Genomic DNA, 24013 nt, shown 5'->3' on the forward strand with positions numbered 1-24013 from the left:
AAGAGATTTTTTGAGGTCCTTATACTTATTAAGCCTAGCATTGAAAATATTGGATATTCACCTTATCAATACCTCAAATCCGTGAGAGTGTCCATTTTTGTGCCCAAATGGGCACCCCAATCGAGCTGAACCCTCCTTGTAGAAAGAACAGTTTGCTGTCAGGGAAGGTTCTGGAGAAGCTCAAGAATTCAGCAGCTATAATACTACTAATTATTTTTCATATTTGACTTTGGCAACTTAAGATGAAATTGCATCATTACAATATCCCATTCTTTTTTTATTTGATGATACAATGAATTTTCAATTTTACCATTGGTTTCTTACCATCCTTTTTTTCGTCCTAACTACTCAAATACTAAAAGCCTGTTTGAATTGCTATTTTTTGAGATTTTTATAGAAAAATATATTGTAATGATTTGATATATGTAAAACAAAAAAATGCTTAAAAAATGTGTTAGCAGAACACATAAATTTTTTGAAGAAAGATAAGGCCTAATTAGCAAACTTCTTGTTTTGGTAATAAAATTAGAGGGAGGAATATTTAACTAACTGAATTGCTATTTTATAAGATTTTTATAAAAAATATATATATTGTAATGATTTGATGTCCTTATACTATATAAGGATGAGTTGTGGTTTTGAATTTCAACCACATGAATAGGGACATTTTGGGAATATAGAATGATGTGTAATTTTTTTTAAAGCTTTTGGTACAATTGATGACAGCATATTTTTGGATATGTTTACGGAAATGTCCTTATGTTTGTACATTTAAAACTTTTATTTATTGAGATATTTGGGTATTTCTGGAATGTGAAATTATTTTACACTCTTTTTGCATCGGGTATAACTCATATAAGCTTATGTGTTGATGTAATTACTGAAATGGTGTTATAGACACATTTAATTGAAGTATGATTTTTGTTGTACAATTAATTCCTTATAGTATAACCCCCATTACCTCGGACCTAATCAATAAACTTCAACTAATCAAAATTCTTTCTTTTGATCTCCCATAACCTACAATCAATTGAATTAATTATTGTCTAAGTAACAACTGTTTCTAATTATTCACACATTCATCCATTTGCTTCTTGCTTTTCCATTTTTCCCCAACATTTACAAATATAGGATCTTTCTTCTTCCTAACATTAAATTGTACCAGTTATCTATACCACTCTATAAAACTTTTTTTTTATTCCTACCACTCTATAAAACTAAGATCAGTGTCTTGCCTTTTACAATTTTGTTCTAAAGTCATATATTTCTTTGTGTTTCTTACAAGGGTGAAAAAGCCAATTGGGAAGAAAGATGTAAAAGTAAAATTAATGCAAATTATTATGAAACTTATGTTGGATGATCATTATCACAATCACAGCCAACTTGTTCCAATTCTTTTTCTTTATTTCCGATTTAATTGTATCAAAGTTGTGAAATTTATAAATTAGAATTTTACTGATTTAACTACTCCCTTTAGTTGAGTACAACCTTCCAAAGAGGTATTTTCTATTCCACCAAATTTTCATTTGCTTGCTTTCACAGAACTCTATGTATGATTGTTTTCCACTAGCATAATTTCATCATTCATATGGAATTTTTGAAACATATAGTGAACGTTTGATCATCATTGCAGGGTTAATAGTGAAAATACCACATCTGCAAGCAAATATTGGGAAATATCATTAACCACTTTCTACTTATGGCTTCCAACTCCAATTCATGTGTGCAATTTCTTCTTATTTTGGCTTCATGATGGGTTTGTTCTACCAAATAAGCTCTTTTCACATGAGGGTGTTTTTCTATTGTATTTCATCATTACGATTGAGATGTGCTATCAAAGAAGAAATGAATTTTCATATTATCCTATAGTATGAATCTTTCAAGAGAGTGTGAAGGGCATTTTTTTTAGGACTAAATTGTGACAACGGTTCACTTATTCCTTTCAAGAATGCTTTATGAAATAGACACCTTAAGCTCCCAATACTCATGTTTGTTTGCCCAATGCTACAAATTTGTTGTCCACATTACCGATTGCTTTAGGAGGGGCAAAAGTACAAAAATTATCCTCAATAAGTTCTATGAGCCAGCTCTTAACTTCAATTTATTAGTTTTCAATAGATTTCCATCAATATGAACCTATAAATTTATTTCCTTCTAAAAACCTGGCTTTTGGATCATGTTATGTTTTGTTTTCCTATTGATCAGAACAATTATAAATTCTATGCTCCAATCCATATCATACTTGCCGGATTGCTTGATGAGACCAAAAATATATTAAGCATCAACTTGCTTGGATTTTGGATTCTATGTACGCAAAAACTTAGGGACTTCCTCGATCATAGTTAAGATGGATTGTCCGATACTTTCAAATTATTTGTGTGATGCTTTTCCATAATATATTTACAAGGTTGACTCTTTCTTTTCGAGTGTTAGGTTTGTCAAAATTGATGTGGATGAGATAAAACTAGTTAAGAACAAACCTAAGTGTTAAACTTTTTTAATCTTGTAATGAGTTGTAGTATAAGGATGGAAATTATCTATTTGACATTAAAAAAAAAGTTTTTGCTCTCATTTTTTATGTTGATGTTGAATAATAAAAAGTAATATATTATAACTTCAACTTTGGATGTTTTCTTATTATGTTATTCAGTTAGTCCTTTTTGACATTTTCTTCTATGTTCTTGATTAACATATGTAGAAGAAATACTATGTGCACTTAAAAATTAACTTTATTTTTATGTAGGGTATGAAAGGATTTGTTTATGTGCAATTCAACTTCAACTAATATGATATTTATCTTATATACATGTTTTTTTAATAACTTATATCTGCAATACTTTCTACTTTCTCAATCTTATTGTGTTTTTCTTAAAAATTATGTAAAAAATTTTAAATAGAGGCATTCAACACCCGCGCATTGCGCGGGCTTTCATACCGTAGTATGTAAGATAAAAAGTGTTTAAAAAATGTGTTAATAGAACACATAAATTTTTCCGAAGAAAGATAAGGCCTAATTAACAAATTTTTTGTTTTTGGTAATAAAATTAGAGGGAGAAATATTTAACTAACAGCCTCCTAACACGCGCCAACTGAAAATGAAGTAATGAATCACCTCTCCTCCTCCTCCACTTGCCGCCGCATCCGTTCTTTCGCCACCCTTCTCCTCAACCTCACCACCACCACCACCACCACCGCTGGAAGACTTTTCTCCACCCAAATGACCCAATCACGGCTATCTTCGCCAATAAACCATCGAACGAAGTGGCCCCCACCAAAACCAAACCCAAAACCATTCCAATCTAAGTCCACCCAACCCCAGTTCCAAAACCCTAAAAGCCCTAATTTCGACTCTTCCCCTGACTTCACCACCTTATCTAACCTTCTTACCAATCCTTCCCTTGAGCCCGACCCGGAGCTTGAAAATGCCCTGAATCAGGCCCGAGTCGAGCCTAGGCCGGATTTGCTACTGCAGATATTCAACCATTTTGATTCTTCTCCTAAACCCTTGTACATTTTCTACCTCTGGGCTGAGAAACAGCCGGGTTTTAAATTCTCTCTGGCTGTTTTCAATGCATTGATTAATGTACTTGGGAAGGCCCGAGAGTTCAACCGGGCTTGGGCTTTAATACATGATAAGATTAATGCTAGTGAAGAGAGGCCTAATTTTGATTCATTTGTTATTATGATCAGGAGATTTGCAAGAGCAGGTAGACTTGCATCTTGCACTGGATAATTTTTTTACTCGTGGATTATTTGATATTTATAATCTGCAAGATTCTTGTGATTTACTGTTGAAAATTTATTTGAAAATGCTGAAGTTTGAATTAGACTCCAAGATGGATTCTGAGTTCAAATAGGATTTTGTCTTTGATCTTTGTGATTATGGGTTTCTAGTTTATGTACGTTGTTATTCTTGGAAATGTTTCAGTTTTCTGGTCGTGGAATTTGTGAAGCAGTGTGTGCTCGTTTTTTACAGTTTTTGTTGTTTGGGGGTGGGGGATGGTGGGGCTGGGGACAGAGGCCTCAGTTTTTTTATGGCTGCTTTTGAAAATCTCGTATATCATGATGCATTTTTTCCTGCCATTTTGTTTTTAAGAAAGAATTTGTGTAAAATTTACTGAGATTTATAGGAGAATCATGAACATTTGCACACAAGTGCTTTCTTTTCTTGGAATGCTTTGGATATATCAATGATCAAGTTATTTACCAGCACCAGAGATCCCCTGATGATCTGAATCTTCCTGTTATTGAGAATCTTCTTTTAACTGCAAATACTGAAAATGAGATGTCTCTAAGTAGTTTGAGCAAGTTTTTGATTTAATGTTGCATCCAATACATTCCCTATTGAGAAAACGGTTTACTGCTGACTTGTGTTCTGCTTAGCATTGAGTCATTATTTTTGTGTTCTTCATGTTTAACTTTATTTATTTTGTTTAAGTGTTGAATTGTGCATCATTCATGACTCTCTTTCCTTTGCAGGATTGCCTTCACAAGCTATTCAAACTTATGAATTTGCTTCCAATTTGGCATTTCGTCAGGCTTCAGATTCAGAGCAGAAATTGTTTGAGATTTTATTGGATTCTTTATGCAAGGAGGGACTTGTTAGGGTAGCTTACAAGTGTCTTAAAAATCGAAGGGAACAGGATACAAGCTGGGTTCCATATATACGCATTTACAATATACTGTTAAATGGTTGGTTCCGATCAAGGAATTTAAAACAGGCTGAACGATTTTGGATGGAAATGAAAAGGGAAAACATTAAGCCGAGCATTGTAACTTATGGTACTCTTGTTGAAGGATATTGCCGGATGGGCCATGTTGAGGTAGCAATGGGCTTAATAGCTGAGATGAAGAGGGAAGGAGTTGAGCCGAATGCAATTGTTTATAATCCAGTAATTGATGCTCTAGGAGAGGCTGGGAGGTTCAAGGAGGCACTGGGGATGATGGAACAGTTTTTGGTGTTGGTATCTGGGCCAACTATTTCGACCTATAATTCACTGGTTAAGGGTTTCTGTAAGGCTGGAGATCTGGAAGGGGCAAGTAAGATCATCAAAATGATGATAAATAGAGGGTTTGTGCCAAGTGTAACGACTTATAATTATTTCTTTAGGCACTTCTCAAAATCAGGGAAGATTGATGAGGGCTTGAACCTTTACGCTAAGATAACTGACTCTGGATATGCACCAGATCGGCTTACTTATCATCTTCTGGTGAAGATGTTATGTGTGCATGGAAAGTTGGACCTGTCAATGCAAGTTGTTAAAGAGATGAGGGCAAGTGGCTGTGATCTGGACTTGGCTACAAGTACCATGCTAATCCATTTGCTAGTCAAGACACAGCATGTTGACATGGCCTTTGAAGAATTTGAGGATATGATTCGCAGAGGATTGGTCCCTCAGTACCTTACGTATCAGAAGATGAGTTTCGAATTAAGGAAACAGGGAAAGCTAAAAATGGCCCAGAAAATTTCTGATCTGATGTCGTCTGTTCCTCACTCAAAGAAATTGCCGAATACATATGGTGCTCATGAAGAACTATCCCATGCTAGAAAGAAAACTATTATGAAAAAAGCTGTAGTAATGTCTGATGTCTTAAAGACATATAGAAACCCAAGGAAGCTTGTGAAGCATAGATATCTACCTAAGAGTGGTGTATCACGTGCAGACAGGTGATGGACGATATCAGGAAAAGAGTAAACATGGATTAAACCTGTCTTGTCCTGTTAAATGAATTCACTTCCTCAAAGGATATGTTAAGGAGGCTTATTGATAGTTTTCTTCTAAAGGATGAGTGAGTCCACTAGGAGGCCTGATGAAGTTCAAAGGTTTAGACTCACTGTCTTTTGCAGGTATCAGTTGCTTCTCTTGATCAATTTCTTGATTGGGTTTTCCCCTTTTCACATTTGCTGGATGGAATTTGCGTGTGTTTGCAGAATTTTTTTCTTTTATGAACCCTTGTTGTGTTCAATCTGTTGGAAACTTTTCCATCAAGGATAAATTGGAAACTTTCTCTTCCCCGAAAAAGCAGAAGCAAAACCCTTGTTGAAATTCACCTTTGGATCAAATCATTTAATTTGTTACACAGGATTTCTAATCGCAAATTTTATGTCTTATTGAACCTGCTGACTCCCATCCTTGAAAGTAACTGCTAGACTTTTCACAGGGCTACACAAACAGATTCTGGTAGCCTTTAGTAGCTAGGATTTGAACAGAGAATGTTATTTGAAAATGTTAATCTATTTGTTCTCTCCATGACAGGGTCTTTCATTGATTGCTGGTATTCCTTTAACAGTAATTTGGAGATTTAAATGTGGAAAACTTGAACTCCACCACTGAATTATGCAGCATTGGTTTGATACTTGTTAGGCTTCGTGTATAACAGGATGCCTAAAGTATACTAACAGTTTTTGAATGCAAAGGATTGGATCGAGGTTCAGCTTCCTGGCCAATATGCAGTGCCCATGTCAGTAAATAAATGCAAAAGATTTCCTCGGTGGAGATGATAGGAGATGATTTGAGCCAAGTATTACTTCCATTTGAAACTATATTTGATGCATTGGTGGAACCTGGATTATGAAAAGTGTCACTATGCCTTGTGACAATACCCACCATCTCCACCTATAATGTGCTTGTGAAGGGTCCTGCAAGGGCAGAAATATGCAGAGTACTAGCGAAACCTCAAGATGAGATGAATAGAGGTTCTCTGCCTACTTACTGAAGGTTGCTTTCTGGGCAGACTATCATAAACTTGTTAGATGTAGAAGAAATGGTTTGACCAACTTTGGAATTTTTGATAGAGATACAACTACATGCAATGTGATTTAATTTGCCTACTGGAATCATGGGGATTTTTTTCCCTGGAGAGCAATTAATTTGAGGAAACCGTTGCAGCACTTGAAGATGTAATACCAATTGAAGGTATTCCTCAGTGAGTGAAGTATCTGTCAGTAACAAGTTGTCAACTTTGTTTGGACTTAGGATGGTATCTGTTCTCTCTCTTCATTGCTAGGAAATACACTCTTCACTTGCAATTTGAAAAATGATAATGCAGATAGCTGAAACATTGCGCGACATAACAAGGTCACGAGGTTTGAGGGTGGAAAAATAATCAGTAGTTTCTCAACTCTCTGTTGTTTGCTTACATGTAATTTTTAGTGTTAGTTCCCTTCAACCATGGTTTACTATTAGTGCAATGAAGTTGGTTTTAATGTCTTGGATCTAGGGCTTTTGTCCCTTTTTCTTTCCAGACACGAACTGAATAGACTAGTTTCAGCATAGACCTGATGTTGTATTTGAAAGCACATGTTGTATAGTTGCAGTGATCCTTGACAACGTGCCTCCAGAGTTGAGGAAAGACGCATTTTGCCATCAGCCTGTGTCTCTGTGTGCAGCCAGAATGTGGCAGCTGACTTGTCTTGAGTTTCAGCATCTCTGTCATGCTTTTGAGTTGAAACATTTTTTCGTTCCTCTTCTTTCCTAAACGAATAACTTATTATGTTTGTTAAACGTCCACTAGATGATTGAAAGTCTATCAAGCTGCTTCATCCACTTGTTCGCTGCATTGAGACATGCATCTCTAGTCTGGAACAGTACCATATAAGCTTTCCATATTAGTTTCAAGAATCTTCGTGCTGTTCTTGCCAGGTTGAGATTTTAGAGTAGTGGGTTTAGTGAAGAAATGTCATTTTTCATCTTCTTCCCCTCCATTAGGTCCTGTTCTGCTCTCTCAGATGCTATGTTGTGGATCTGATTTAATGATGCAGCGTCCTGTTCCCCTCCATTAGGTCCATTAATGATGCTATCTCTCTAATTAGCAAATGACCATGTAGAACAAATATGTTTTGCATATGATAAAGAGGCTGATTAATAATGCAATATGCCTTTTTGTACTGGCAATTCCCCATCTAGTCATTGAACTTAAACAAATTGAAATCCATGGGATATTGAGGAATTTTCTTGTTCTTCTTCATTTATAAGGGTCCGTGGCAATTGATGTATGACATTCTTGAAAGTCACTTTGTTTTTTCATCTCAACGTTGATATGATGCATCATTTTTCAAATGATTTGATGACTTATAAGCTCCGAAGTTGAAAGTAAAACTTATAGTTGGTCCACAAGAATTAGTTTGCCTTTATTTAAAAAGCAAAATATTTCTGGTCCAGATATTTTGTGTAAGGATTAAATTTATGCTGCAGTTCAATGGTTATGTGTGTAGTATTATAAGTCTGGTGTAAACCCAATGCCTTTTCACTTTCCACTTGATAGCTGATTCTTTGTGGGCCTTATCTTATGTAGTCAAAAATTGGTTATAATCCAATTATTTGTTACTCGTGATATCATCTGCTAGGCCAGAGGGTCTGTTGAATTTAGTGAATTTTACATAAAGAGACTTTTGTTGCAACATGGCACATATCAAATATGGAGGGTATCGACTGAAATATTTTTATTTAAGAGAGAATTACAGTTTTAATTTCAAATATTTGGGGTATGAGTGTTTTTAGTCCCTAAACTTTGGATGAAAGTAAATAGTCTCAAATGTTTATGTTTCTATGCACATTTAGTTTTAATGATTGATTTTTTTCCAATTACTATTGGAATCAAGTCACGTGCCAGAAACCAATTAAATTGATAAAATATTGCTAGCCATGATTTGTAATAAAAATTATTAATTTTTTGCACACTGATCACATGAATAATTAGTTTTCAACCTAAATATTTTTGTCGATTGAATTGTTGTATTTTTAGGCTAAAGAATAATTAGTCACCTGATTGGCACGCGAGTCATTAGTCTAATAATATTTTTTTTAAATTTTTTTATAAAAAAAAATTAACTGTTGGCACTTAATAGCGCGTGATCACATTCGATTAGCAATTGACAAAAATTAATCAATAGGACTAAATGCGCTTAAAAATTAAAACATTTGAAACTACATTTGCCCTCATCCAAACTTTAATAATTAATTATAAGTCCACATGCATTAAACATTTGGACCAAAACTACTCTCTCTTTATTTAATGTGTAAGTGCAACAAATGCCTGCTACTCAGTATTACCTACTGCAAGTAATTGGTGTTGATTAAACTATTACAAGGAATCTTTGCAGTGGACCCCTAAATCTGCAGAACTTAATCACGGAATGACACTGTGGATATGATTCATCAAATCATTTTGCAGGTATGTTGGAGAGGAATTTGGAGATAATGCTAATAATTATTGCGATAAGCACCAACAACCCTTTGCTAGATAGGCCCTGACAAATGCAATGACATCTTCAAAGATTTGGTAACAAGAGTTTTGTCTATATTCATGCTAGCATTACTGTTAATCTGCACTGCCTCTGAAAAATATAAAATGAAGAAAACCCTCCTTGCATATGTAACAATAAAGAATGTTGCTAAGCAGCTGATTCCATATTCCGGGTGGAATTCCATTAGAGGAGGCACACCTCCATTTGAAATCCGGCAAGCTTTATTTGGGGTAGCTTTTGCCTCAAAAAGGTGGTAATTGCCATTTCTGGAAGGCTGCTAGAGATCAGGTTATCTTTGCTCATGGTCAAGTGATCAAGAATGTGCAAAATTGTGCAGCATCCAAAAGGATTTCAAGCTTTGTTGCCAGCAGAAAAAAAAAGGGGGGGATGGAAAACATAATGGGTATTTGAGGACATTCAATGTAATATCAGTGCATCCTAAATTGACTAATATAGCCCATATCTCTTTGAGTTGATTGGAGCACCTTTACCTTATCATCCCATGCATGCTATGATGGTTATGAAGCTCATTTCTAGTTGATTTACTTGATATGTTTTCAGTGACAAGTAGAGTAAGGTAGAAAATCTGAAAGAGATGCAATCATTTGAGTTTGATTTCTTGAAGATGTTGGGATATAAATGAAAGAAAACCATACTTATAGAGTACCAGTAGTTTTCTACTGCAGTATAGTTGGTTACTTTTTGAGTGATTCCATGCACTGTCAAAGGAATAAAAAGTAGAGTAGACAGGATGCTGCAACAACAGACGACTGTATTAATTTTGCACTTGGATCAATCCTTCCTCTCTCTCTCTCCCTCTCTCTTTTCATTTTCAATTTCTATCTTTTGTTTTAGCACACTCATAGCTATTGGCACACAAGTTTGGTAGTATTTAGGTCTTTTTTCCACCAAAGTGTTTGGTATTCAATGGTGATGACGAACTTGTTTCAATCATGCCATAAGATGAGGAGCAACTAGTGGAAACTACCCTCCTTTACATTTTTAATGATCCATAAGTCTGTAAAAAGCTGTTGGTAAAAATTGTAAACTTGGAAATGGTCATTTCTATGAGTAATTTTCTCTCAGCTAAAATAACATGCAAAATGCAACCTTCTTTTTTTTTTTTTCTCTCCATTTTTCTGGGGGAGAGAAGCAAAAGAATCATTGCGTAGAGGAATTGGTTTGTGTCCACCTGGTATCCATTACTCTTCAAAGTTAAAAGAAATCTAGCTCCATCACTATCTCCATAATTCCTTATCTCTTTCTTTCCCGTTTGAATTGGCAAATCAATTAGACAATGATGACAAGAGCAGTAACCATTTCTCTAATTAGAAGCAGAAGTACAAAGCTTCAAGTCAAGCAGCAAAACTTTCTTGCTCCTAGTCAAAGCTATTGCTACCAAATGGAATAATTCCCTGTAAAGTTGAATCTTGTTTTGTACAAATTGTGCTCGACTCCACACAAAACATGGAGTAATAACTTTCTACTTCGAATTGTATAAATTACAAAAACATGATCCTCGAAAATCAAGATTCAAATATCAAAATGAAGGGTCTTTTAAATACACAAATTATTTCAAATATTATTTTATTCGTATCATAAATACATTTTTAACCATTTTTTTTTATAATTGTAATTACCAAAGGATTCGTATAAATCATATGATTTTTGGGGGGGGGTGTTTTTCAAATACTACACTATAATATTATATATGAAAAAACTTTTCAGTGTACATTTATTTTTGAGCATTTTTCAAATTTATAATTCTATGAGATATTTTTAAAAATTAAAAAAGTTTCCCCACACAACACCACCCACTATAGAGGAAGAAATGAGAGGGGTTGGCAGGGAAGGGAGGGAAAAGGAAGGAAGGAGAGAAGGGAGGAGGAGGAAGAAGATGGAAAGGGAGGAGAGAGGAGGGGGGAGGGGCGATAGTGGTCTTGATGGTGGTAGAGGTGGATGGTGGTATACGCTGGGTAGAAGAAGAAAAAAGTTGTAGAATTTATTATTTTTATAAATTATATTGGAGATTGTACGAATTTTATATTTTTTACGATAATTTTGATATGTATATTTGAAAATTTTATTATAAAAAAGTACGCTAATTCAAACAGAACCCTAAAAAAAAGATATGGAATTCTCTACTACTATTCGATCCTTTTTTAACTTATAGTAATAAACTTTTGGAATTTGTTTGACTTGCTTGTTCGATCAAGTATTGACTAGAGCTCAAGGAGATTGATATTAGTAGAAAATAGAAAAGCAATTAAATCAGTAGTATGTGGAGAACGTTTTTGATTAGAAATGATTTATCACACAAAGGCCAAGGTGAGAAAAGGACGGCTGAGTATTGGGGGCAGTGAGTGAGTGAACTTAGCTGAAAGTGGATGCAATGCAGTCAACAAATGTACTCAAATACCTTAAGTTGCTGATTGAGAGAATCAATGCTTAAAAATTCCTCCCACTTGGAACCCCATATGCCAACGAAAATCCTCAAATCACCCCATTGGCTATTGTAATTTATTACTCCTACTTATTTGATCCACTTTCTAATTTGATTTTTGAGAAAAATGCAGTTTTGGTACCTAAACTTTGACGCACAAGCAGTTTTAGTCCCCAAATTTTGGACGAAAACAAATTTGGTACCCGAACTTTCAAATTTTGAGCACATTAAATACCCTTGACGATTTTTTCCCAAATTGTTACCGGAAACATCCATGTGACTGTCAGGTGTCCGGCGAAAATGGAAAAAAAAAGGTCAAAATGCAGTTTTGGTACCTAAACTTTGACGCATGAGCGGTTTTAGTCCCCAAAATTTGGACAAAAACAAATTTGGTACTTGAACTTTCAAATTTTGAGTACATTAAGTACCCTTGATGATTTTTTTCCAAATTGTTACCAAAAAAATCTATATGACAGTCACGTGTCAAGCCATAATTGTATTTAAAAAAAGGCCAAAAAATGTCAAATGCCATTATAATACTAAGTATGAAATTTAAGGACTAATAGCGTAATAAAGAAAAAATTCAAGGGCTAAATAACATCACATAAGTCAACAAAACCCAAGAACCGATACAAATGAGCTCCAATTCCAGTACATTAATCTAAGAATCAAGTCACAAAATTTGTCTGGAATTGGAGCTCATTTGTATCAGTTCTTGGGTTTTGTTGACTCATGTGATGTTATTTAGTCCTTGAATTTTTTCTTTATTACGCTATTAGTCCTTAAATTTAATACTTAGTATTATAATGGCATTTGACATTTTTTGGGCCTTTTTTTATACAATTGTGGCCGGACACGTGACTGTCATATGGCTTTTTTCGATAATAATTTGAGAAAAAATCATCAAGGGTATTTAATGTGTTCAAAATTTGAAAGTTCGAGTACCAAATTTGTTTTCGTCAAAAATTTGGGGATTAAAACCGCTTGTGCGTCAAAGTTTAGGTACCAAAACTGCATTTTTGGCCTTTTTTAATTCCATTTCGGCCGGACATGTGACTATCACATGGCTTTTTCCGGTAATAATTTGGAAAAAAATCGTCAAGGGTACTTAATGTGCTCAAAATTTGAAAGTTCGGGTACCAAATTTGTTTTCGTCCAAAATTTGGGGACTAAAACCGCTCGTGCGTCAAAGTTTCGGTACCAAAACTGCATTTTTCTCTTGATTTTTTGTGCTTTTATGTATGGATTGTGGCACTTTCACATCTCATAAAACATACCTGCAATTTGCTTTCTTTCTTGTCTTGTTTATTCTACAATCAAATCTTCTTGTGGATTGCCCTCACAATGTGTTGAAGAGCATTGATGGAAACTATTCACTAATATAAAAAAAGGCCCAATTTGTTTTGGCTTTAATTTGTTTTTTCTGGTAATGATTATGAATATTTTCATAATCAATTATTGAACAATCACTTGAGCAATAATTGATTATTATAAAGAATTTGTTCGGTCGAGCCATTTATAGATCAATTTCTTCTATCAGGTTCTATTTTGTGAATATGATCAATAAGTGATTGGTTGATATGTTCACAAAATCTAAAAATCACGTAAATTGAACACAAAAAAAATTCAAAAAGCAGAACAAAAGAAAACTAGAAAAATGTGTAACAAGAAAAGGGCCATTTGCATGAAGCAAGAGAAAAGCCAGAAACTTTTGCTTTTTAATGCTCCCAGAAAACAACTCTTTTATTGATTTTACATCATCTTTTTCTGAAAAATCGTGCAACCCTTTTGCCCCTTCCTCCTTCCTCACTCTCTCTTTGCTTTTTACCCACACAAAACACAGTAGTATATATTAAGAAAGATTCTTGCTTTCTTCATTTGTATGTTGTATAGCAGGGGAAAAAAAAAAAAACAAATGAAGCTAATCAGCAGCTATGGTTTTACCTTAACATTCCTGCGTTAAAATGAGCTAATAATAATGTCTGTTTTCTCCAGCTGAATTTAATAATTGTTATGTATTTAACCATTTATGGCTCATACTCAAAATAACAGTAGTTCTGCGGGTGCTGCTGCTGCTATTAGTACTAGTGGTGCGGATGAAGTTAAGGCTTCTGGAACCATTTTTCATGATTTTTTGGGCAAACGGTCTGCTCCAGATTATTTATCTCCGGCAGGTGGGGTGGCAGCCGGCAGAGTCCGGCCAACATCCGAGGCCTCTCCTTCATCAGCTTCTGTCTCCATTGGTGGCTCTTCTGGTGGTGGCCGTGCTCCAATCTCCACAACTTCTGATCTGGGTTCTGGTGAGACTTGAGTTGTCAGTCATAATTCTCAAAGTTTGCATCTTTTCTCGCCTTTTTTCCTTGTTTTGGCTCTTTTTCAAATTTTTTATGATACCCATTGTCATTATGTTATTGTAAGAATTCTTGATTTTCCTCTTCCGGTTCTGTTTCTTTACCTAATTTTTGTGTGCCTTTTGAATGACTATGGAATGGTTGTAACTATTCATGATAAAATAGACAGAGAACTGGATTCTTCTATTTCCTTCATTGGTAAAGTTTTGAAGGTAGCTGATGCACTTAGCTCTTGTACTTGCCTCAACTTTCTGGGGTACTTATGATTTTTTATTTTTTTGGTTGCTAATTTTGTGATCCTTCCCTTTACTGGATAACAAACTTGGAATTGTTTATGTCTTTCTTGGCATCATCTATAGTGGGTTGGTTGTGGCCTTTGTATTCTCATGATGGAGTAGTTTGTCTTAGGTCATTCATTGACTAAGTAGGTTTAGAGAACTCACAGCTAGTGCGTGGATTATTTAGCGTATTTCTTGCATGTATGATGCAGTGACTTTTTTCTTTTGATATCGGTGATGTCTAGTTTTCATGGGTTATCCTATTAGCTTTCTGTCCATTCCAAGATACACAAGTTATTGATTTTTGTGCCAATTGGTAACTTTAAGCAATGAAAGTGCATGGTAACTCTATAGGTGATTGAGATTCGAATTTTACTTTAATAATGACAATGCCATGTGCATGACTTAGTGGAAAGTTTTTTGGAGTTTTGGGATTATTTATTGTTTGATCATTCTTTCATCAACTATGGTAGAACGACAAGGTGGAAATCATTTTGAAGGAGTTCCGTTCTATGGAGCGAGAAGTGATCTTATTGGGCATGAAACAAGTAGTAGATTTTCTGGAACTAAGAGAAGTAACTCAGACTCGTATATTGGAACAACAAAAGATAGATTTCAACAAATGGTACCAGATTCTCGTGAAGGCTCACAGTTGATGAAGGTAGGATACTTCTTCTAGCCCATCATTCTTCTCTTTTCATTGTTCATAAACAAAACTTCATCTATCTTAGCATTGGCTGAATATATACTATGTAAGATGTCTGCCATTTGCTCTAATACTGTCCATTTGGTTTGAAGTTCAGCTAATACGACATGCTGGTGGAGAGAGACCAAGACGTCCACAGGATGAGGATGCGTCGTTTCCTATGCATTTAGTCCGGCCAATTTCAGCTTCCCTTGTATCACAGCCTTCCTCTGCTGCCAGAGCTGAAGGTAATACTTCAAGATTGGATCGTGGTATTCCAATGAATGTTGGTCCGCCTTGGCAGTATCCACCACGTTCCAGTCAAGTTTTTCCTTTTGGCTACCAAGGACTATCAAACAAATTGAGAGACTCCAGTGTTGGTCCATCAGTTATATCTCAAGGAGCTGCTGATGAAGGATCTAGGACTGGTATTAAAGGATCTGGACTTCTGAGCTCTATTAACACAACTGGTGGAATCTCCGAAAGAAATTTTACTGGGGCAATAGTCAGCAGTAGTAAGCTGAAGTCCGGGATTCACAATTCTGAACCAGAATCCTCTACAACTCCAAAGTAATATTTCGTAAAACACTTATTGTTTCTGTATGCCTTGTCTATTTTTTCTTCCTGCAATAATAGTTGATGACACATAATGTTTATTTGTGATAGCCAACACGGATTTGCTTCTTCTGGATGTCAGATGACTATTTTCTATGGCGGTCAAGCACATGTCTTTGACAACGTTCATCCCAGCAAGGTCTAGTCCCTGTTCTTTTCTAGCCCCTTTATTCATTGAAAGATATATTTTCTGAATTGCTGTTTGCATTAATTCGGCCAGTGAATTGATTTGTAATAGAAGTCTTTTTCTATTGCCATCTGGGCTTCATGCATCATATGAATGATAAAGATCTCTGTCTTTTGATCATAGAGGTCTGACCCATGTAGTGGTTTCTGTTGGTTTTACCTTATTTAGTGAGACAAATGCATGCACTTCTTTCCTAATTCAATGCAGTAACTACTTGCTGAATCTTGACATCCTGTAACCAATCATGAGCTAGCTAGTCAATTCCAACCCTAATTAAGTCACATGACATAGGCATCATACAGTATGAAAAAGCTAATACTGCCAATTTTGAGCCAAGTATACTTTACATTTTTGTCCAGTTTTGGGTATGTCAGGGTGAAAGTGAAAAATAAGGTGAACTTTTGATGTGTAGCTCTTGACATGTGAAGGTCCTGATAACCTAAGGCTGGACAAATTAGGACAGAAAAACATGTATTTTCCTCTCATGGTAATGTCTGGGCTTATAGCATCGCGATTTTACCTCATTAGGATATCAAAGCTTTTGACTGATGGATTCTATGAATTTAAGTGCTTATTTACAACTTGGTATGTCCATCATGGCAAGTTAGATAGTTGTCGTATGAGTTCTACATTAACAGTGGTGGGCTTTTTGACCTAGGGAATCTGCATGGAGTCACAAGGAAGTGTTGGTTTGTGGAGTAGGAGTGTAGCTTTGGAATTATTGTATCATAGCAGGTCATGCTTTAGCATAATGTAGAGAAGGAAACTATATAAATGAGAGTACTGTTCTACTAATGAATCAAATGTTTGATTTGGTAATCAACTGCATGTGATGCCTGCGATAATAAGACAGCACTTGTTTTACCAGGTTGATCATTGTACCTGTCTCAAGGCTATTTATTTCTTTCAGAATTACATGGACATTTTAATTGAGGATCTGAGCTGCTTTAACTGGATTGCAACATTTGTACTTGGATGACGAATACTCAAATTCATCATATTTTATGGTGATTGTGATGTTTAAAATTTACAGAGAAAAGACTTCAAACTGGGATATGTGGTCTTTGTGTAATGATCACCACATGTATAATAATCTATCCTGCTCTGTATTAAAAAATATTTTCCCCTGGATACATTAGTAACAAAGTTTTATTAGATTCCATTCCATATGGATGTCAATAGCTTTGCAGGCAAAATGGCCAAGAAAAGTATAGTTGACTTCATTTTTTAACTCAACCTTGCAGCATCACTCTTCATTTTTTAAGTAACCTTGCATTTGGTTAGGTATTTAACTAACTGGAAAGGAAATCTAGTGATTGTTTCTTTTCAAATAGAGTGATGCTGCACCTTTTAAAATCATAAGCTAGATTTGTTACCTTGTTTATGTACATAATTTCCACAATCTTTTAACTCAACCTATATCAGTTGTTACTCTAACTCTGCGCTTAGCTGGATTTCTGGTTTTAAGACCATAAAGTATTTTGGTGTCTGACTTTCTTCAAATGTTAGCCTTTGGCTGGGTAAAAATGAAAGTTGATAGGAGCTTGAGGTACAATCCAGTAACTGTGCCTGAAGAAATCATGATCAGAGTCCAAGGGGCTTCTACCAAACAGGGTTTGCTGGAAGATTATGGCCCTGCAGCCCTGAGCGCACAAAGCTAGTTTTTTTTTTTTTTTAATCTTGGAATTTGAAGTAATAGCTAGTCTATGCATTGTCCTGCCCTGCACTTGTTTTCTTTGAAGTGGTACTTGGTCCTTGAGGTGGGCTGCAAAGGAAAAATTGATTGCAGGACCTCCAAATTTCCAGCTCTTTGATTTTGGTTCTAATCTTGCTGCATCTTCAAAGTTGCTAAATCCTTTTAATTCGTTCTTCAAAAATCATATGGACTATTTTCAAGTCTCTCTTGCATTAGTATATCCAGTTTATAGCTCTCTTTTCTTTATCCACCTTAATACTATATAAGAAACATCTTTTAATGTAAACTCCTATTGATCTAGTCCTTTTACACTTAATTTGGTATTGTTTAGGTTTTAAATGCAAATTTTTGGAGGATGGTTTCATATTTTTGGTGTTAAAAGTTTAAAAGAAAATATTGATTTTTAAGCTGCAATTAGAATCTGAGTTGATATTATACTCTTTCCCTATTCAAATCTGATTTTAATTTAAGATTACTTCTATTTGCTTAAAGATGGATCAATGGGACTCCGCAAGGTATTTAGAGAAGATAGGATTAGAATTGCACATGTCAATAGTGGAGTTAGCAACCTTATTTTTGTGGATGGAGACAAACCTTTGCTGAACCATGTTATTTCCTCTGCCTCCAAATGCTCTTTTGTATGTATGTGATCTTTCATGCAGAAGTTTACTGCCTTCTCCCTTTTAGGAACTTAAGTAACCTCTTACGAAATTGAATGGGCGTTGGATGATTCTACAACACCCTTTTCCATGATTGGATTAAGTTATTATAGTGACTATTTAATGTTTTAGTGCCACAGCATGATCTGGTGAGTGAGAGGCATGTACTTATGGATGTTCTCTAAGAACCAAAATTTATAGAAGGGGATAGATGCTTGCGGATTGAGACTCTTTTGTTGTAACTTTTTGTGCTTAATCAAGCCTTGCTTCTTATGATATGTTATGACAGTCATTTGTAAACATCTAAACTCCTTTCCAGTTTAATTTTCATATCTTACACAGTGCAGTCTCTAAGTACTGTAATTATTTAACAACAATACCAACCTTATGTCTTTGTTCTTTCCAAACCTTTGTATGTATCTGTCTTTGTAACATGTAGCTCTTGGAAGGTTATTTCCATCTCAAATCTACAGTTTGATTTTCTTTTTTTTTTTAATCAAAAGATCTGGCCTCCTTATAGTTTGGTTTTCTCATCTATAATTAATGCCACTCCTTATGAACACAGTGCTATATCAAGTATGCCATATGGAAAAAATAAATTATCTTATCTGCATTTGTTTGTTGCTTGTAGTGGTGCTTCCTGTATCAAAAAAGAAAACAAAATAGAAAAAAACAGATTAGCTAATGGCCCACGTTTGTTTGACAGCTTAAACAATGCTCCACTTTAGATAGGTTTTTGGTCTTAATCAAGATAGGTCAAGGGCGCGTCGGAATGATCAGTGGCTGCTTAGTCTCATCTGAGAGTATAATCTCCTTTTACTGCCTTTTTTCTTTGAAAAAAAAAGAGAAAGAAGTGCTCCTTCTTTCTTTTGCAGATAAGTCATCGTTAAAGAAAGGAAAACCGGGGGGTGATGAGAGTCAGAGGGTAGCCCTTCTTTTCAAACATATTTAGCATAGGAAGTGGGTGAGAAGATGTCTCGTATTCATCTGAAATGGCTTTCTTCCTCTTTTTTATGCTTGTGCATTGTGATGCACTTCTGCAGAGAAAGGTACAGAAAAACATTTGGAAGGTTCCATTGTCCTTTTGGAGGGTCAGAGCATCCTCATTTCTTGATTTTTGCGTTTATCAATAAGTTAGGTGCATCTGATGTGCAAATAAACTTTTGATCCTATTATAGAAGTTTTATGCCTTCTTCCCAAGAAATAGTGGCCCGTGTTAGACAGCCTTATGAACCTAGACTTTGACTTCCTTTACTTTTTGCTTTTCATTTAAAACCTTTCCTCCCAATAAAGGATGGAACATTTTAGATGGTAACGCATCCGTGAAAAAGTTCAATTTTTTAATTTCTGGTTCTTGATTACGGGGATCCACTGAAAATAGCATGTGTAGGAACTTAGATGTCTGTGGGTTTTTTTAGGCCATTATATGTGCTTTGTAGTAAAACTTTTGGTTATAGAATGCATTCTCTTGCTTGCACTTGGTATATATATGAAGTTGATGCTGTTGAGAACCCTGACATCAAAATCTATATCAGGCAGATGTTATAATGGCCTTAGCGGGATCCAGTGGGGGATCTTGGTCAACAACCTTCATGCCAAAGACCACTTCAAGGCCATTCACGGGAGAAAATTGCACACCAAGTGGTAAAAGCAACCCAGGCATGACAGGTAGCTTAGTTTTACAGCCGGAAGTGCATGGGAAATCGTCAGTCCGGGTGAACTCCTCTCATGAGTTAAGCTCTGGTGAGAATTATCATCCCCCTCCGTTTTAGCATCTTGTGTATCAGTTGTGTTCTAATGACCAATGCGATGTCTTCATAAAGGGCATTGAGCAAGATGTGTATTTTGGCAGAGTAACTCTCATGGGGTATTCTTCCTTGGGATTGTTTTATCAAATGGGCTAGCTGACTTATCTTTAGCTCTATGGGGCAGTACAAAGACCTTTCTATGGCACAAACTTTCTTTCTGTATATTAAAAAAAAAAAGTCTTTTTCTTAATTTCTTCATGTTGACGGTATTAAAATGCTTCTGTTTTTTCAGAATCCCTCTGATATATGGGACATCTTGTTCAGGTACTCAGCGGGAGGAAATGCTGTAAAAGGATGCAAAAGCTCCAAATCATGCAGCTGATGTTTGTGCTGAAGAAAAACATGAAGTATGATGTGGATTTGCGTTTGCCTTGGCCTCACTAGTTTAGTTCTTCTTCAAGGATGAAATCAATCTCTCCGTTCTTCTGCAATTTTACTGCACTTGGCCTCAATTTTTCAACATTTTCATACGAGGTATTTACAAGCAACTGTCATCTGCAGAGACTTCATTAAGGAGTCCAATGACCATCAGTTATCATCTTTTGCAAGGCAAATTCTCCATGCACTCGCAAGCATAAGTTATTCTTGAGTGCTGTATTAGTACAAAGAATTGCTCGCCTTCAACTTAATTCCAACATAATTTTGTAAATTTAAATTAGGAATTTGTCTAATTAAGCTTCATGTTTCTTATAATTGATTGTTTCATCTGATTGCTGCTGCTTTTGAGTCCACCCACCATAGTGCTAGGGATTAACAACAATGCCAAATAACAAGCATCTGGGGTCCTTGATTCATCAAACCTAAACTTCTAGAGTAAGATCTTTGGCAGTTGCAAAGAATATGCTTGCATTAGACTGATATGATTATGATTCATAACCAAACAGGAAAACAATTATTGGTTTTTTGTGTCTCAAAGAATTTACCTGCAAAAGTTGTTTGTTTCAAGCCCAGCATTTTTATTTCAGTGTGGGTTGTTGTGATGTGCTACCACCACCTGCAACAGGGATAAGGCTGTATTTTGTTCATTGACTTTGAACTGCTTGCCATCCACTTTTGCATTACAATGTTATTTTACTTGAGCAGAATGTAAATCTTCAAGATTTCTGGGCTATATGCAAATCTATCGATTATAAATTGACTAATTATCATGTGATGTTTCCAGAAATGGAAGCCGTTGCCTCTTATGGATTACATCAGGGTCCAATCTCGTCCCAAAAAGAAAAACAAAAAGATACATCAAATAAAGCTTTCAAAAACATTCTGAGCTGTATTTTCCTTACCTTTCCCCTTAAGGACTGCCTAACTTGTGACTTGGATTATTAGTTGTAGAAGGGGCATGCACCCAAACAAAGGATAAAATGACATTCCAGTAATGTAATCAACTCCTTCCCCTTCCGTCTTTCCCACTGATTTTTCTTGGAGTTGCATTTTATCTCTACATGAAATCATGTATTCTTCAAATCAATAAACTGTAAAGCCATGATCAGGTAATTTTATACTCCTTTCCATGTGGTCATTTCGTCAATTTTTAGAGAGAACTGCATAAAATTAAGGAGAAATTGCAAAGATAACCCTTGACATTTCCAAATTTATGGCACTGTTGTTTCACAAATATAGGTAACATCTTTTGGTCCTTAATATATATCCAGAGTTATTAGCGATTAGTGTAAATTAGGCATGTCAATGGGTAGGATCTGGATTGAATCCCTTTGATCAAGTTGCAAAATCATTAAATTTAGTTAGACCTAGATCCAGATTCACACCCAAACTCTTATGGATCTGAAAAAGTAAATCCAGATCTGGACCCTTATGAGTTTGGGTATTCAATAGGTATTCGTAGATATTTTTTTTATAAAGTGAAAAACTAAAGTAAAAGTATTTTAAAAATATATTAAGTTCAAAAATAACATAAATACCATATAATTTTTTCAAATAATAAAATTAACGTTCAAGAAGTTGAATGCAATATTATAAACTCAAAGAGAGAACTATTATCAACTACTTCTATTTTTTTTAATCAAAACTTTATCTGCATTTACATTAAATCTTTCATTTGTCTGCTTTTAGTTTTTCTCCTTTTCCCCAAAAGTTTATATATATATATATATTAGATTATTTTAAAAGTTTACTAATATATATATATATATTATATTGATGCATAGGTCTGAGTATGATCTGATTTGGATCTAGATTTAAATATAGATCATAAGAAAACCCAACTCTACCTAAACACATTTTTCAACTATCTTTTTATCTCACATATATCATATTCAAAAAAGTACAATAGTATTTTTTTTCACAAAATTATCCCAAATAATCTACTATCCAAACACACTAAGTACGAGTAGAAGGATGGTCTTCCTTCTTAGAAACTAAAGTTTGCTCAAGATGGTCTATAACGGTTGGTTAACGAATTCAGACTCATTAAGTTTATGGCAATAGAACTTCATAAAGAGTCAAGAACGAAAGATCATGAATAGGAATGAACAAATTGAGTCAAACCAAGGGTATCTTAAGGGTTTAAGTATTTTAGAAAGAGATTTTTTTAATGGAATTGACAAACCAATAATATTATGTGATTGTACATTCAAATACTATAGCAAATACGATAACGATAATGCAGACATAAGCCAATAATACTTGCTCCAAAATTGAAGTTTAATTAATCCCTAAATCAGATTATTGGCTACGATATTAGCAAATTTCTTGTTGTTTCCTCATCTTCTTTCATCATTGCTCCTCATTCTTTGGCCGAATGGTCTCATTCCTTTACAAAATTTAGTTCCTTATGGATCGGATCAACTTATAATTTGGAATTGCTCTTTGTCGTATTATCACAGAACAACATAGGAAAAGTTCATGTTGGAAAAGTTTAGCTAGCGGACAAATTTCTACCAGCAAATCATGTTGTAATGTCTGATTCCATATGACAAAATGTGATCTTTAAGGATGAATGGAGTGAAATTTGATCATGTACGCACAATTTGTTGTGTTTGCTTGAGATTTAAGACACTCATAAAAACACAAAATGTTATTACAATAATTTTATTTCCCCGTGGGGAAAAGAATGTTTCACTTATAAACTTGGACGTTATAATGCACATGGAGAATTAAACCAAATAGGGTTAACTAATTTTGCTGGATAACATGAAGAAAAATACTAGTACTATTACTAGCTAGTTGTATTAACTATCTTTATACTGACAGTGTGTATAAGATTAATCCAAAAATTAATTAAAAGAAAAGGTTTTGAATCTCACTGCTAGTGCATGTGTGTTTTGCTGTACTAAAATATCTCTATCATATATAATATTCAGTTTTAATAGTAGTAGGTTGCTGAGTTAGCTATTCTAAACCTTTGCCAAATTGACAATCTATCTTTTCACCATGTGGACATCTTTAGCGTTTCTGTTTTTTATTTTTTATTCTGCTTCTATTTTTTTATAACAGCTAATTCCCTTCCTTTTACACTTCCTTATTTATAGCAACCTTCAATCAATTTATTAGTTTCTACTTTATATACATTTGTATTAATTATGTCTTACAAAATCTTTTTAGCAATCAATTTATAGTTTTCTTATATATATATATATATGTGTGTGTGTGTGTGTGTTTCTTTCCAAATATGTTTTATATTATGATAATTTGTCTTGATTATATGTTAAAAGTTATTACTACTAAAATTTTGATCATCACGCCTTATGACACTTGCCCTTTCTTAAGGAAATTATTGCTCTTGCTCCAATATATGCATCGGTCTATTAGACTATATATTGGTCTCAAAATTAATTTTAGATTCAATTTTTATTATGTTCTGCTCACCGTTAATTTGTATTTTTATTTTTTTATAGCAGGAGGGAAGGATGGGATTTAAGAAGTCGGGAGGGGGAAGGGAGATTAAAAGCCAAAATCTCTAAATTATGGAGTATTAACCTCAGCATCTAGACCAAGGCCTCCTCGGCCATCATTAATTTGGTTAATTACCTTTACTTTATATTAAATGTTCACAAAATTTTGTTTAGTGCACCTATCTAATTCTCATTT

General features: G+C 34.7%; 2 protein-coding genes across 3 annotated transcripts; both read left to right on the forward strand.

Moving 5' to 3' along the window:
* Positions 1-3103: 3103 nt before the first annotated feature.
* Positions 3104-7367, forward strand: LOC113780679 (pentatricopeptide repeat-containing protein At5g11310, mitochondrial). Its single transcript, XM_027326459.1, has 3 exons — positions 3104-3707; positions 4480-5848; positions 6258-7367. Exons 1-2 carry the CDS (start codon positions 3104-3106, stop codon positions 5670-5672), a joined length of 1797 nt encoding a protein of 598 aa, XP_027182260.1. The 3' UTR covers positions 5673-5848; positions 6258-7367.
* A 6090-nt stretch (positions 7368-13457) lies between these two features.
* LOC113779904 (protein TIFY 8) lies at positions 13458-20486 on the forward strand. Of its 2 annotated transcripts, XM_027325683.1 has the most exons (6): positions 13458-13990; positions 14793-14980; positions 15123-15574; positions 15671-15758; positions 19697-19904; positions 20234-20486. In XM_027325683.1, exons 1-6 carry the CDS (start codon positions 13720-13722, stop codon positions 20257-20259), a joined length of 1233 nt encoding a protein of 410 aa, XP_027181484.1. In that variant the 5' UTR covers positions 13458-13719; the 3' UTR covers positions 20260-20486. The 2 variants fall into 2 exon arrangements, with proteins under 2 accessions (XP_027181484.1, XP_027181485.1); XM_027325684.1 differs by lacking the exon at positions 20234-20486 and having other exon boundaries at positions 19701-19791.
* The last annotated feature ends 3527 nt before the right edge of the window (positions 20487-24013 follow it).

This window comes from Coffea eugenioides, chromosome 8 (genome assembly GCF_003713205.1).
Source record: "Coffea eugenioides isolate CCC68of chromosome 8, Ceug_1.0, whole genome shotgun sequence".
NCBI classification, from domain to species: Eukaryota; Viridiplantae; Streptophyta; class Magnoliopsida; order Gentianales; family Rubiaceae; genus Coffea; species Coffea eugenioides.

Bases quoted from the DNA above. Each gene is read 5' to 3' on its own strand.
- LOC113780679 (XM_027326459.1), top strand. From the start codon at position 3,104: ATGAATCACCTCTCCTCCTCCTCCACTTGCCGCCGCATCCGTTCTTTC. The intron at 3,708-4,479 runs GTAGACTTGCAT...TTTCCTTTGCAG, and splicing joins CAGGAGATTTGCAAGAGCAG to GATTGCCTTCACAAGCTATT.
- LOC113779904 (XM_027325683.1), top strand. From the start codon at position 13,720: ATGGCTCATACTCAAAATAACAGTAGTTCTGCGGGTGCTGCTGCTGCT. The intron at 13,991-14,792 runs GTGAGACTTGAG...CAACTATGGTAG, and splicing joins AACTTCTGATCTGGGTTCTG to AACGACAAGGTGGAAATCAT. The intron at 15,759-19,696 runs GTCTAGTCCCTG...AATCTATATCAG, and splicing joins ACAACGTTCATCCCAGCAAG to GCAGATGTTATAATGGCCTT.